The sequence below is a fragment of the Leucoraja erinacea genome, chromosome 14, assembly GCF_028641065.1.
Source record: "Leucoraja erinacea ecotype New England chromosome 14, Leri_hhj_1, whole genome shotgun sequence".
Taxonomy (NCBI): Eukaryota; Metazoa; Chordata; class Chondrichthyes; order Rajiformes; family Rajidae; genus Leucoraja; species Leucoraja erinaceus.
In genome coordinates, this window is record NC_073390.1 from 55271275 (window position 1) to 55287227 (window position 15953).

A 15953-nucleotide genomic window follows, 5' to 3' on the forward strand; every position below is an offset into this window, starting at 1 on the left:
TGGTAGCAGGAAGGATGTGCACACCACAGTTATAAATTGTGCTGGTGTACACTTCTACTTCTGATGAAGGTCCACGTGATTGTACTGCCAAATCTGTTGTGAATCCATTCTGTGGCAGAGATTTCTACACACTCACAAATCTGTGTGGAAAAGTGTTTCCTCATCTCCGTTCTAAATGGCTTACCCCTGGAGGCAGGTTCTCTGGAAACTCTCAAAAGAGAGCTAGATAGGGCTTTTGAAGATATGGGGATATGGGGAGAATGGCCAATCACCCCCCCCCGGACAATCCTTCCACCAGGAAAAAATTAATTGCACTACTATGACTATGCACGTAAATATATTTATTTATTGCTCATATTCTATGTCGCTCTTCTAGGGAGATGCTAACAGCATTTCGTTGTCTCTGTACTGTACACTGCACAATGACAATAAAGTTGAATCTGAATCTGAGAAGGCAATAACGGGATACTGACTGGATGATCAGCCATGATCACATTGAATGGCGGTGCTGGCTTGAAGGGCCATATGGCCTACTCCTGTACCTATTGTGTATTGTATATTGTTCATTTGTAGTGCTACACAATACAGTGAAACGAGACTTGGTTGCGAGGATGTAACTATTATCAAAGGGAGAGACGAATGATCACCTACCAATGTTTTCTCATATAGATATATCTGCCACTGAAAGATTGATGAGGATAAGATCAAACATCCTTGTGTTGGTTCATTTATCTGTTGCACAACCAGTCTGGTAGCCATGTTCTTCAAGACATAGCCAACTTGATCAGTGAGGTCCCACCAAGTTCTTTTAAAAGTGAATGTTGAAATTCCCAACCCTGTGTTCGGCCTTTACCCGTGCTAGTTTCTTCCGTGTTATTGTTCAACATAGAGAAGTACTGGTTTGTCAGCTGCGGAGTACAGCAGGTGATAACTTGGAGGTTTCTTGCCCATATATGACCCAATATCATGAGATGCCATGGAGTCCGGAGTCGTTGTTCAGGACTTGCTGCACTATTTCTTTGCCCGTTTATGCTATTTTTTAAACATCTCTGAACCTGTCTTGATGGCTCGCCAGGATATTTCCATTCTTCCTCTGCTGCGACACAGTGTTAATGATACTTCTAAGTGGCTTTCTGAGACACTTCAGAGGTGCAACCAGCAGGGATGTGCCCATAGTAACATATCGGCCAGACTGTCAAGATGACAATGACAAATTTCTTTGTTGAAGGGCGGCACAGATGTAGAGTTGCTGCCTCATAGCACCAGTGACCTGGGTTTAATCCTGACTATGTGTGCTGTCTGGATGAAGTTTGTACGTTCTCCCTGTGAGCACATGTTCTCCTCTGGGTGCTTCGGATTCCTCCCACATTCAAAAGACGTGCAGGCGTATAGGTTGATTGGCTTCTGTAAATTTCCCCCTAGTGTGTAGGATAGAACTAGTGATGGTTGGTGTGGACTCGGTGGGCCCAAGGTCATGTGTTACAACACTTTGTCAGTTTCATAATCAAAATATTTGACATTTTTCCTCTCCCCAGATTCTAGGTCATTAACTGAATTTAAATTCATGAGCAGAACTTGTGTCCTGGTATTATTTGTGTGACAATTTAATCATTATGTCACCAATATATTGAAAGCAGACCGTTTAAAATAAACTGAATGAATGATTGGAATCATTTTGGATGAAATTATCTGAGAATAACTTTGTTATGATTACTCAGATGGTTGCTCAATTTAAAAAAAACAACCAGCTAATAGACAGATTAGTTGCCAACGCTACAAACTGCCAGAATTATATTTGGGAGTTTTGGCTAAATAAATATATGTCGCTTTTTTTCCCTCTTCTGTGCAGGTTTTTCTGTAAATGCTTCTTCAGAGCGCTTGAACATGGGAGAAATTGAGACACTTGACGACAACTGAACACAAGCAAACTCTTTTATTTATTTTTAAAAAAAAATGTTAATCATGAATTCTGAATGCATCAACCAATATCAGTTAATTAATTAAAAAAAAAAAAAATCTGTTACCTTGAGTTCATGTCTGTCGTTAGTACTTCAACACACTTACTTGTTGTGGCCCCTTCATTTGTAATGCAATCATGTTTCAAGCACTAAGCAGCCACTACAAAGGGCTCTGCACCAACTCATTTGTTTCTGAGCATAGAATCACTGGTTCTATAGTGTAATATTAATGGTGCAGCTCTAAACACTTTTTTTCCCTTATCAGTTTATTGTTGGATTTTATTCAGAATACATGATTAACGGATCGATTCAATGTTGGTCATGTTAACATCCATTGTTTGGTTAAACATTACAGAGCAATCCTGGCAGTAATGTATCTATCAGATAATTCTATAATACACATGTTGAAGTGCTTGGTTTAGTACTGAGATGTATTAAAGATGGTTTGGATACTGTAAGGATATCCATTCAGTATTTGTGCGGAGTAACTAATCTTTTCTTGCCCCTTTTGAGAAGATATACAATTTTTTGGCCTTGTACAGTTTTTTGAAATTAATATATTTGCAATACTCAATACAATATAGCCGTCTCAAGATATGCAGCTATAAATCAATAATAAGTTGGTTAAAATATTTCTGAGTGTCCAGAAATTGAGTTTTTCTTAGTTATGCAGTTGCTGCATGAAGGCTGCAATGTGTAACTGGAGACATGTAAGAAATGTTACTTTACTGTTAAAACATGCATGGCAGGCCAGTGTCCAGTAAGGAGCTTTCTCTCATAAAAAGAAGCTGTATCCACTTCTTGTTCAGGTTGTATTTTAAAATTGTTCAAAATTAATTGTTTTACAGCATCTTGGCCTAATCAAAATCTGTTTATACAACATGAAGATGACTATGGAAAAAATGCTGCAGCTACTGTATACCATCAGTTATATTATCAGTGCAACATTGAGTTTGCAGCATACTGTATTTAGGTATACAGAAGATTCCCTTTGAAAGGGAACTTGGGTAATTGACCCTTTGGTGACTGAAGGACTCTCTTAGTTTCTGAGAAACATGTTTTGAATCACTTTAAAAAAAAAATAAGATTCTGTACAAACGTAATGCTAAATATTAGACTAACAGAGTTATATACACAGAACATGTCTCTAGAGTGCATTCTGAATGAAAGAAAATGCAGTGAAACTGACTTGCTGTCACTGCTTGCTTCATGTCACTTTTCTAAAGCCAGTGCTTTAAATGGTTTTCCAACACTTCAAATTAATTCATTTGGATTTTTTTTTTAAAGTAGACACAACCTATCCTTTCACACAATTGTCCACAGTAGCAAAGTTTCAATTGGCAGGTGAATGGTGTTAAGGGAGGGATAGATTTTAGGCGTAAACAAGGTCATACCACCCTGGCACTACATTATAAGTCACCGCATGCCACTTTTAGTTATCCTTTCCATGCTTTATGCACCTGAACACTTTATGGGCATTTGTTCCAGTTAAATACAAATTATCGGGAAGGGCAGCAAATCAAACTTCATAGCAAAAGCAATGCAGCCTTAATTTTGTTAAGGTGTTTTTTTACTTTTGTTAACTGCAGGTATTTTGTCTGCTAATAAAGTGACAGTAGCAAGAACCCTCTTCCATTGTGTTGAGGCCATGCTTAAAATGTACTGGAATAAAGGACCCCACTTGTTTAGCCATATTGGAGTTTGCACTAAGGATTTCATGTCCTTAAATGCATGATTTATTTAAAAATTGAAATTTAAAAACATTGAAAACATATTCTGCACAATAAAATTTGTATACAGGTTTTGAACTGTTTCTCTTGTGATATCTACATTACTGACACCATCTGCATACCTCAGTATGGCAGCTGCTCCTTTTATCTAAAAGAACATTTTTTCGCAATGCATTTGCCGATGTCACTAAATCTCAGAGGAATTTAACAGCTGAACACAATTCTTGTTCACCCACGTTTAAATATTCAAAGCACATTTTCAGTTTGAGGATTATTCAATAATCAATACATTGGGAATTTAACAGATAAACAATCCAGGAAAAACTGCAACAAAAATTCAGAAGATGCTCTTACAAATAAATCATGTGTCCTAGGATGAGAAGTAACGTTAATTGTGTAAAGGAGGATCCTTTTTTAAAAAAAAGTTCCAGTGCTCTTCATATCTTTTAAAGCAAAATCACTGGAGTGCAACCTTGTATTCCATCTCACCTGTTTTGACGATTGACTTAAAACACTGCACTGTGAGTTTTGAGATAACTATGCAGCATCTTGGGCATGTTTAAATTGCATTATTTAGTTCATCCTTCCCCCAAAAATCAATTTGCTCGTACTATTCCCAACATATTACAGTTCCACTATGTATATCATGAAAATAATTTGTGCTTCTGATTCCAGGTGCTTGAGAATGTTTTAATACCACATCCTTCAGATATTAGGTCTCTAGGAAGAAAAAATGTATTGTCCTTGTTTTTGTTGCATAGAATTTCACATTGAAAAGCATAATGATATTATAATTTAAATTCTACAAACAATAGAATTTTCCCAAAAGAAATTTGCTGTGTTCAATGCTTTATAACATTTCAATGTGAAAGATGTGGTACTATTCTGATCCAGTTCTTTAAATGAACTGAAGAAAGCCAAAATGCTGCCATAAATCGGGAGTATTTTGCAAAGCTAATTGGGTTCATATTAGTATCTATTTTTTTTTCCAGTTGAGTTCCTGATTTGATCATTTTGGTTAAATACTCAAAATAGCTTTTTTTCTACATAAAAATTAATTTTGCTTTAAAGGTCAGGATTTTGTGGTGCCTCAAAACAGCTAACTGGCTTGAAAGTAATCCTTAAACAATAATTTAAAGGTGGTTTGATTCTTCAACAATTTTAATCTTCTGTAAGGCAGGCATCAAACCAAAGGCGAACTGTCTCAATGAGCTCAGACTTGTTTATCTGCTATGTATAGTTACAATACATAAGATGTGCATATTTATTTTCCCTTTGATCCAGGAATTCTGGTTGGGTATTTCTTTGTACTACTGGGGAAGAGAGGTTGGGAAAAGATCAGTCAATCAACAATCTGACCAGTGTGAAAACTTGCATAACCTGTACTATATCGGAGATGATTATTCATTTCTTCAAGCCCACCTGTGTGAAGGAGATGGAAGACAAGACTTTTTTCCTGTTCTTGGGGTCTTTTGTGAATGCCTATTCACAAATGGTGAATTTACAATCGTAGATTGATATTTTCATTAAGGTGCAAAATTATGTAAATAAGTTACAAAAATAAATGAATTCATAAATGAATGAAACAAATAAATGAAACAAAAATAAGAGTAAAACGTTTGATCTTTAATTATACATTTACCGATGATATATGTACTATATTTTCATCTAAACCCAAAAAGATTTTCATTTACAGAGAAAGGATGAAGAGAAAATAAAGGGAAGATATGAAAATGTGTAAACCAAGATGAATTAAAGGGATGAATGGGCAAGTAAAGGAAATTGTCAGGAAAAAATGTAAATGGAAGAAAGTTAACTCAAGTCTCCAAAGGAAATGATACACATGCTGAAAATTGAAATAAAAAGATTTAAAAGGCAGAAAATGCTCTGAGTGAAGATGTTGAACTAACATTATTATGGCCTTAGTTTGAAGAAGTGTTGTTTACTAACAATGTTCATTTGAAAAAATTTAGTTAAGGTAGGAGTTTGGGTAGATAAAGCTTGTGACATTTGCAGATAAAAGAGTTAGTTGTTCTCTCATCTCCCACTTCTCTTTGGTTTGCCTCATTGTAAAAATGACTATTATGACCAGTAAATTGAAGAAAATGTTTGTAACTTCCTGCTCCAGCTGGAATTAATGGCTGGAGGTGAATTCAGAAAAGAGAGAATTGTGCTTGTGTTGGAAAGTACTGAGGCATAAGTTCATATTGGCGTAGATCGAAGAATAAGCAACCCAGTGTGTTGAGGTTGTGGTCACAGAATTATGAAACGAGAGGGATGTATTTTTGTCAGAAATTGTAGTGTGTCATTCTTTTGAACATGGAGGCTGATAGGCAAGAAAAATCCTTGTTCTGGGAGGGAGGAGCAGAGGTGGGAAAGTAGTGCAGGGAGTGGAATGGAAGTGGTCTTGGGGCCAATTACATTAGAGGAAGAACCTTGCTAGAGATAAATGGAACCAATGGTGTGGAACGTAGTAACAGGCAATGGAACTAGGAGAATGGAATATAGTCCTTACAGGAAATCTGCTGAAAAAAGTTGTAGTTAAGATAGCTTTGGGAGTTGGATAGTGAACAAATATTACTAGAATCCATGTGGGTCTACTATGCTGACAATGTCTTACGGCATGGAAGAGTCACTGGGTACATGCCAGTACCATGATGAGTACAGTAAATTTTGTGGGGAGGAACGTGAGGTTTATTAAGAGATCCAGGAATTAATTTTGATGAAATGAGAATCCATTGCTTTATTCCTTTGAAAAATCTGGATGCTCTCCCATTTTGAGAAGTTAAGAGTTATAGTGAAAAGTCATGTTGGAAATGTTCAACTTAAATAATTATATAAATAAAAGCTAGTGCATTTGCATTAAAGTTAACTGATAAAAAGACAACGGGATCTTGTTTTCAAGAGTTATTCAAAAGTGAAGAAATTATGTTTCTTAAGTTGTGCAGAGATTTTGAATGAATACAGTGAAGATTCACTAATATCAAGGTTTAAAGTGTTACATTCTGTTATCAGAGTGTAACACTTGCATATAGAAGATTAGTGGCTTGTCTACCTTGAGACACAAGATTACTGGAATATAGAGTAACAATATATCTGCTGGTGGAACAATGGTTCAAGCAGCATCTTCAGGGTGGAGGAGGAATTGTTGACATCTTATGTTGAAACCCTGTATCACGAGTGAGTGGAGAGGGGAAATAGACAGTATAAGGAAGAGGTTGGAGGAGGAGAGAGTGAAAGGGAGACAGCTGCTGGAGGATGAAAATCGGGAACACAAATGCTACGTGCTGAAATCTGATATGTAAGGAAGGTGATAATGGGGACCTATAGAGGAGAGATGAAAGGACAATTGAACCCGAACCAGATGAGGGTGGGTGGATCTGGTGGGTAAAATATGTGGCTAGTGGGTGGGTGGATGGAACGAACAGGCTTTAGTATAATAGTGATATTTAAGATGCTTTTGGAGACTTTGCAGGTATTGGAGGAATATGGATCATGTGCAGGTAGAGGTGCTTAGTTCAACTTGGCTTCAGGTTTGGTGATTGTGGGCTGAAGGGTCTATTCCTGTGCTGTTCTGTTTACATCACTAATCAAACACTAGGTTTGATGCTTTGTTTTTGACAATAGATGTGCCAACTCATGCATCGTATGTCAGGATGTATTTTCATATTCTTAAAGATGATGCCAAAATTCACAGGACTGTGGATCGCATGCTGTGACTTTAATTTGTAGCTCCAGTGACTTATTCCCATTTAATTTGATCAGCATGCTCAGGGCACCTCTCATTATACCATTTTCTTTTCCTGTCATCTCCAATAATTTCACCTCCTTGCCCAAGCACATTATGCTATGGGATGTATGGTCTTCCCAGCCTGCACACAAGCTTTCATGTTTAACGATATGCTCTTGAACATAATGGATTCGGACTGAAATTGTATTAAACCTGGGCCCTGTTGCACCAACAAATGACATTTTATAAATGACTGTTCTCATCATGGCTTGTAACTTTTTAGGAAATTTGCTTTATTTCTGTGCAAAACATTTTAAATTTCTGTTTAGTTGTCAAAGAATCATACAGCATGGAAACAGGCCCTTTGGCCCAACTTGTCCACGTCGACCAACATGCCCCATCTACACTAGTCCCACCTCCCCGCGTTCAGCCCATATTCCTCCAAACTTGTCCTAACAATGTACCTGTTCAAATGCTTCTTAAATGTTGCATTAGTACCTGCCTCAACTACCTCCTCTGGCAGTTCATTCCATGCACCCACCACACTTTGTATAAAAAAAACTACAACATAAGTGAATGGACACTGCAGCTTTACTTAAAGTGGGTATAGTGTAGAATCCAAAGTTAGAATGCCAAGATTAACCCGTCTGGTTTTCAACTTCCTCACATCTTTGCAAACACTACATTTTCACATATAACTTAAGCAGTGGGAGTGTAAAGGAAAAGTGACTTTATTCCTCATCTTTAATTACAAATAAGTTTAGCCATGAGAGTCTCGTCAGTTTAAACACTAGCCTTGCTACAACCCCAAGTATGGTTTTGACATACCCATATCAAATCTTTGCAGAAAACGTTTAGAACATTCCACTATACTGTTACATCTGTCATAGTGTTTACCAGTTATAAGTAAACATTATCAGCACTTTGGCAAGATGTGCACTAAACAGTAGACAAACACTGAAAGATGAGATTTCAGCAGTCGTCTAACAAATATTTTCAGTTTAATGTCAGCGCACTCATCATATTAAAACTCAACCATGGTCGTTAGAAAATAAATGTTTGAAGGATAATTTTGTTTATCCCTCATCACAATTATGTGAAGGTACAAAATATTCCATGGTAGGTAGTTTTCATGCCCCATGCAAAGAATTTGAAGAGAGACCTTTCATTTATAAGGGATGGTGTTGAAATTGTAAATATTAATATAACTTCATCCTTGTACAGAAGATGGATAAAACTGAGATCCAGATTCATAAGATAATTTACCGTCCCTAAATCTCTTCCAACAAGGAAGCAACACTCAAATCCCAACCCAAGCAGTTAGACTAAAATTATTATAAGCATTAATATAAGTTAGCGCATAAATGTCATTAATAGAATTACTTCTCAAAAAAAGTTTAGATAATGTGCCTATTCAGCTTTAATTTTTGAACCAACTTTTAGTATTCAATTGTAGGTGAGATTCAGTGCCCTCCATAATGTTTGGGACAAGGACCCATCATTTATTGCCTCTACTCCACAATTTGAGATTTGTAATAGAAAATATCACGTGGTTAAAGTGCACATTGTCAGATTTTAATAAAGGCCATTTTTAGACATTTTGGTTTCACCATGTAGACATTACACCAGTGTTTATACATAGTACCCCAATTTCAGGACACAATGTTCGGGATACAGTATTGTCATGTCAATGAAAATAGTCATGTTTAATATTTTGTTGCATATCCTTTGCATGCAATGACTGCTTGAAGTCTGCGATTCATGGACATCACCAGTTGCTGGGTGTCTTCTCTGGTGATGCTCTGCCAGGCCTGTATTGCAGCTATCTTTAGCTTATGCTTGTTTTGGGGGGCTAGTCCCCTTCTGATTTCTCTTCTGCATATAAAAGGCATGCTCAATTGGGTTCAGATTGGGTGATTGACTTGGCCACTCAAGAATTAACCATTTTTAGCTTTGAAAAACTCCCTTTTAGCAGTATGTTTGGGATCATTGTCTTGCTGTAGAATGAACCGCCAGTCAATGGGTTTTGAGGCATTTGTTTGAACTTGAGCAGATAGGATGTGTCTATACACTTCAGAATTCATTATGCTACTACCATCAGCAGTTGTATCATCAATGAAGATAAGTGAGCCAGTACCTTCAGCAGCCATACATGCCCAGGCCATAACACCCCCACCACCGTGTTTCACAGATGAGGTGGTATGCTTTGGATCTTGGGCAGTTCCTTCTCTCCTCCATACTTTGTTCTTGCCATCACTCTGATATAAGTTACTCTTCGTCTCATCTGTCCACAAGGCCTTCTTCCAACACTGTGTCTGCTCTTTTAAGTGCTTCTTGGCAAACTGAAACCTGGCCATCCTATTTTTGCGGTTAACCAGTGGTTTGCATCTTGCAGTGTAGCCTCTGTATTTCTGTTCATGAAGTCTTCTGCGGACAGTGGTCATTGACAAATCCACACCTGATTCCTGAAGAGTGTTTCTGATCTGTCGGACAGGTGTTTGGGGATTTTTCTTTATTATAGAGAGATTTCTTCTGTCATCAGCTGTGGAGGTCTTCCTTGGCCTGCCAGTCTCTTTGTGATTAGTAAGCTCACCAGTGCTCTCTTTCTTCTTAATGATTTTAGTAAGCCTAAGGTTTAGGTAATATTAGGTAACAGTTTTATTCTTGTTTCTCAGTCTCATAATGGCTTATTTGACTTTTATTGGCACAACTTTGGTCCTCATGTTGATAAACAGCGATAAAAGTTTCCAAAGGTGATGGAAAGATTGGAGGAAAGACTAGGTGCTGCGAGCTCTCTAATACCTGCATTAAGGAGGCAATTAAACACACCTGAGCAATTGCAAACACCTGTGAAGTCATGTGTCCCAAACATTATGGTGCCCTGAAATGGGGGGACTATGTATAAACACTGCTGTAATTTCTACATGGTGAAAACAAAATGCATAAAAATATGCTTTAATAAAATCTGACAATGTGCACTTTAACCATATGTGATTTTTTTTTCTATTACAAATCTCAAATTGTCACAGCACACTTGGAAGAAATGAGACTCCTAATAGACAAACAAGACCAATTCTTAATGAGTTGGTCTCCATTTACTGATTTCTTGGAGTCATGTGGTGCAACAGTATCGTAAAAATTAAAAGTTTCAGGTAAGGGTGAAAGACGATCTAGAATATAAAAAATTATCTCCTTGTGGCGATTGGATAAACTCCGTCCTGATTCCTTTCTTACTTATTTATTTTCTTCACTATCTCTTTTTTCCTTTTTTTACTCACACACACTGGACATTCCTTCACTTTACTACCTTTCTTTTTCTTTTCTCTTTAAAAACAAAAAAGGAAGTTGTACAGAGACAGAGAATGTAATATGTTAACGTAATTTTCAGAACTTGTATTGTACTTACTTCTAATAAATAAAATAAATTTTAAAAAAAACCTCATAGACGACTGCTGGAGTACAGAGGCAAATTAATAAATGATGGGTCTCTGTCCCAAACATTATGGAGGGCACTGTAATTGGAATACATGGTGGATAATTAGAATATCATGTGTTTTCAATTATAATAGAATGGGATATACAGAAAAAAAACACTTTAACAGTGACGAACTTCTGGCAATTGTATAATTCAGGCAGTGCGATATCGCGGAGATATTTCAATTGCTTAATGAGAAGTCAATTGCAGTACTGTCCAGAGTAAATTTTATATATTTTGCATAAATGCATTTAGTAAAATAAACTCTTCCACTATTTGTAATTCAGTGCTGTTCTGTATAAAATATCATCTGTAACATTTCAGAGGCCATGATACTGTCTGCAGGAAATTCGCCAAATAGCATGCCATAGTTTCCTTTTACTTCACATATCAACATACTTGTCTGGTATGTGGGAGGTAGGTGTTGGCCCCTGCCGGGGCGACTGAGTTAGATGCTTGCTGCTCTTTTAGGTGCAGTACAGAAAGACTCCCTTGTGTGAGTGCAGAAGTAAGCATCTCCTTGGACTTTTTTTTTATCATACCAGGTTACACAAGTCATCAGATAGTTTCAGTGTCAGAAGTAAAATGGCTCACTGCAGACGTTGGAAACTGCTGCCATGGACAGTTATAGGAATTACCATTCTTATGGCATTTACAGGTAAGACTGCTATTCAATTTCAAGCATATTCAAGGGAATCAAACCTCATGGAAGAACCATCGTCATTTTTGTTTACGTGTAACTTGATCAATGACCCAGTGATATTTGTCTGGTATTTTTGTGTGTGTGTGTGTGTGTGTGTACTATGTATTTTAAGTGTGTTTGATTTAATGCAGAACATTGTACAATTGTAAAAGTTAATCATATATGGAAAAAACAATAATTTATTCCCAGTTAACAGGAATTATATTATAGCATCTGAAATACTTGCCTGCATGCTGGTTATTAGGACTGGTTTTCAGCGATGAAGGTTTAGGTGTGTAAGCGTTTAATGTTTGCTAAACACTTGATATTATATTTTTATTTATTTGACACACAATATGCCTTTTATTCGTAAAGGGAATAAGAATTTCCTGATTTTTTTTAAGATCAACATTAGTAAAATTGATGGAATGTGCAGATGCAAAGTGGAGATCGAATTTGGTAAATCTCGATACGTATATTATTCGTGTATGTCCAGTTTGTCGATGTTTCGAAGTAGAATTTGATATTTTATATATTTTTTAAACAAAGTAAACAATCATGGTATTTTTGTCACAACATAAAATAAAGAAATGCAAAGGATAAGCCAGTTGTGAAAACTCAAACACAGACCTGAATCAATGCTGAGGAAATGGTTTGCAAATATCCAGTTTGGAATTTATTCAAACTCTTCTGAATTAAACGTTCACTCTTAAGACTTTAACATAAGCAAAGGGGATGGGGCATAATGCAGCTTTAGTGTAACCGAGGGAGGAGTGGAATTAATCATCAAGAAATGCCTGCAATTGAATATTGTAGAGAAAGAAAACCAGGCAGGATAGCAATGAACTTGGCTCAATTGACTGGAGATTGTTACTACTACTTGCAATGTATTTCTATTAAGATGCAATTGGAAAATTAGAGCAAAGTTAAATTTTCACTATTTTGCTGGAGTTTAGTAAAACTTTCCTTTAATATTTCAATGACATCTTCCTCTTTTTCATTATTTTGATTTGTTGACCAGCAAGTGGGGATGACGCATCTGGTTCAGTTTGCCACAGTTACCAAATTTTAAAGATTATTTGAGTGATTGCTGGAAATATTTTGCTTTGGGTGGAATTTCCCATACCCTTGCACTATTTCATTTATCATTTAATGCAGCACCTTTAGCACCGGGTATTATCTGCCCTGGACTGACCTATTAACATTACTAAGCAATGTAAGGATATTGGCTTAAACCATCAACTGGTTGCAAAGATGCTCCTTGAGCAGCTGCACTGTTAGTTCCACTTCTTACATAGTCCAACAACTTTTTTTATTGCTTTTCAAGGGTTTATTTTTATTAAATTATTCTTGAATTTTATTTCTCCACCCTACTAGGCAGTGCAGCCCAGGCCATAATAACTCATTATGTACAGGATGTTTTTCTGAGTTACCCACTGCTTCTTTTGCCATTTACTTGAAATCTGTGCCCTCTGTTTATTCAGCTTCCTGGCGCTAGAAACCGTTTCTCTCTATTTGCTTTGTCAGAACTCCACAAGATTTTGAAATCCTGCATCAAATATTTTTTTGATCTCCTCTGCTTTAAGAAAGACAGCCCCGGTTTCCAACACAAGACTTTCCTGCCTAACACCATTCTAGTAAACCAAACCTTTTTGCCCTGTGTGATGTGTGATACCAGGAATTGTCCTCAAAATAGCAGCTGGTCCTCCATAAAGATCAAGCAGAATTCCCTTGCTTTTATACATTTCCTTGCCAATTAGGCAGCTTCTGTGAAAATAAACAGTTAATATTTCAGGTTGAACACCCTTCGTTAGTATGATTAATAATATTCAATGTTTCCATAAAATTTACCTTTCTTTCTGTAAATGAATCCGTATCAATATTGCATATGAAGTTTATATTGTCTCTTCTCATACACTTATAGTGTCTCTTCTCATATACCAATAAACCGTGCACTCTTCTCTTAAACTGTATCTGGAAACTTTGATCTCTTCATGACCTTCTAAAGTTTTTTTACCTCAATCTTTAATGCACTTCAGCACCAGTGAATCGTACATAGTTCTCTTAACCAACTGAACCTGAAAAGTTTCTGCCAATTTCATCGATCTCTTCAGCTTATGAAGTTTGTTATTGTACTTCAAAATAACATGCCATCTGCAAACTTATCCATGTAGGGAAGACACAAGGTGCTGGAGTAACTCAGCAGGTCAAGCAGCATCTCTGGAGAACATGGACTGATTACATTTTGGGTTGGGACCCTTCAGACAATATTTAATCAAATTGGCCAGATATGAATATTATTTTTAAAAATCAACTCCTGGTTTCATACATATGCATATTTTTCCCAATCAATTTTTACCTCAATCAATTTGGACATTTGGCTTTACCTTGAGTGGCCTGTAATATTGGAGTATTATCCCATTATTATGATTATTCTAAAACATATATGACTGAAGGTTGTGAAAATGGCATCCGTGATTTAAAAAATCTGATACCTTTAGCAACATATAGAAGCTAGAAGAGATGCCTTTCTTCTTTTGAGCTGGATCAATCTCCTTGTCAATTGTTATTATGTTATTTTTCTTCTATCTTCCTCTTTACTGTGAATTAATATAACCCCCTTCTTCAGTGAAAACGTTTCATTTGATTTCTCGAAAGTGCTGTTTATGCAAGATTTATGAAAGTAATTACTCTCTTATTCACTTGTCCCATCTCATCCTGGGCTTTTGAATGCCCTTTATCTAAACCTGCTCTTTGATTTCCTATCCTCATCTCATCACTCCTATTTCTGAACTACCCTTGATTTTAACACCGTTTCTCATCATCTCTTGTCGCCTTCAACCTTCTGCTTCTTTCCCTTTCAAATTCCACTGCTGGGAAAGAAAGTCTTTTCAGTTTCGGAAGTTATTTTTGATGTTAAGATCTTTAAGTACACATGGCATAATAGAATCATGATTTTTTTTTTACAAAAGGGGATATCATGTTCCAGAGTTAGTATATTGGTGGTGAAAGTTTACATTGATGAGATAATGAATGGGCAAAGCATTAAGAGCAGTAGAAGATCACACGGTAAATGCAAAAGACCACTCGCGTTAAAGCCAAGGTGATGAGATATTTTGTACTTAATTACATGTTGTGGTTGGTAGCAAATCGGATTCAGCATTGCTCCTTTCTGTATTACAACTAATGCTGCAATTTGATGCTGCATGTTCAACCTACCACCCGAGCCCCTTAGGTCATATCTAACTCATGTAGTTTGGAGATACAGTGTGGAAACAGGCCATTCGGCCCATCGAGTCCATGCCAACTACAGATCATCTGTTCACATTAGTTCTGTGTTATCCCACTAGGGCAATTTGCATGTGCCAATTAACTGGCAAATCCGTCTTTGGGATTGGGGGGGGGGGGACACAGAAGCGCTCAGAAGAAACCAATGCAATATCAGGTAGACCGTGAAAACTCCGGATGAAATAAGGGTTCAATAACTGTTCAACAATTAATAAGTTGTAACCACTTCACCTACCTGTGTTGCCACCATTAGGGATCGGTGGGAATGTATTTTATCTGGCTCTTCCTCTACATCTCTACGTAATCTCCATTTGCTGCATATTCTCTTGTCTCTCACTTCACCCTTCCTTAGCTTTATATGCCATGAATCAGCCCAGATGACCTTCCTGCACAATGTTTTTCTACACTACAATCCATGCAGCCAAAATTGCTAACATCAGCAAACTTCCTAAACCTCCTACATTTGTATATAAGCTAGTAAAATATCTCGTAAAAGGCAAAGGCAGACTGTCCTGCAGAATCCCGAGGAACCATCTTTCCAAAACTATTAATGTTTAAACAAGATCAAGTTATTCTGATTTATTTATATTTGATACCAACAGCATAATAACAGGATTTAAGTTTAGAGATACAGCATAGAAACAGGCCCTTCGGCCCGCCGAGTACAGCCAACCAGCAGTCGCCTGTGAACTAGTTCTATTCGACACACTAAGGACAATTCATCAAAGCAAATTAACCTCCAATCCTGCATGTCTTTTGAAAGTGGGAGGAAACCGGAGCACCCGGAGAAACCCCACGTGCTCACGGGAAGAACGTCCAAACAGCAGCCATACTCAGGATTGAACCTGGGTCTCTGGTGTTGTAAGGCAGCAACTGTACCACTGCACCACTGCACAACTGCACCACTGCACAACTGCACAACTGTACCACTGCACAACTGTATCACTGTACCACTGCACAACTGTATCACTGTACCACTGTATCACTGTACCACTGCACCACTGTACCACTGCACAACTGTACCACTGGACAACTGTATCACTGCACAACTGTATCACTGCACCACTGTACCACTGCACAACTGTACCAC

The 15953-nt window shown here is 37.2% G+C and overlaps 2 protein-coding genes across 7 annotated transcripts in view; both read left to right on the forward strand.

Moving 5' to 3' along the window:
- Positions 1-3761, forward strand: part of gigyf2 (GRB10 interacting GYF protein 2) — a 114286-nt gene extending 110525 nt beyond the window's left edge. For all 6 annotated transcript variants that reach the window (XM_055646466.1, XM_055646470.1, XM_055646467.1 and 3 more), the window contains one exon: positions 1850-3761. In XM_055646466.1, coding sequence (XP_055502441.1) covers positions 1850-1917 — 68 coding nt within the window. In that variant the 3' untranslated portion in view covers positions 1918-3761. The remainder of the gene's footprint in view (positions 1-1849) is intronic.
- A 7426-nt stretch (positions 3762-11187) lies between these two features.
- Positions 11188-15953, forward strand: part of LOC129703769 (protein SNORC-like) — a 29435-nt gene continuing 24669 nt past the window's right edge. The window contains exon 1 of the mRNA XM_055646473.1: positions 11188-11551. Within this exon, the coding sequence (XP_055502448.1) occupies positions 11479-11551 (73 nt within the window). The 5' untranslated portion in view covers positions 11188-11478. The remainder of the gene's footprint in view (positions 11552-15953) is intronic.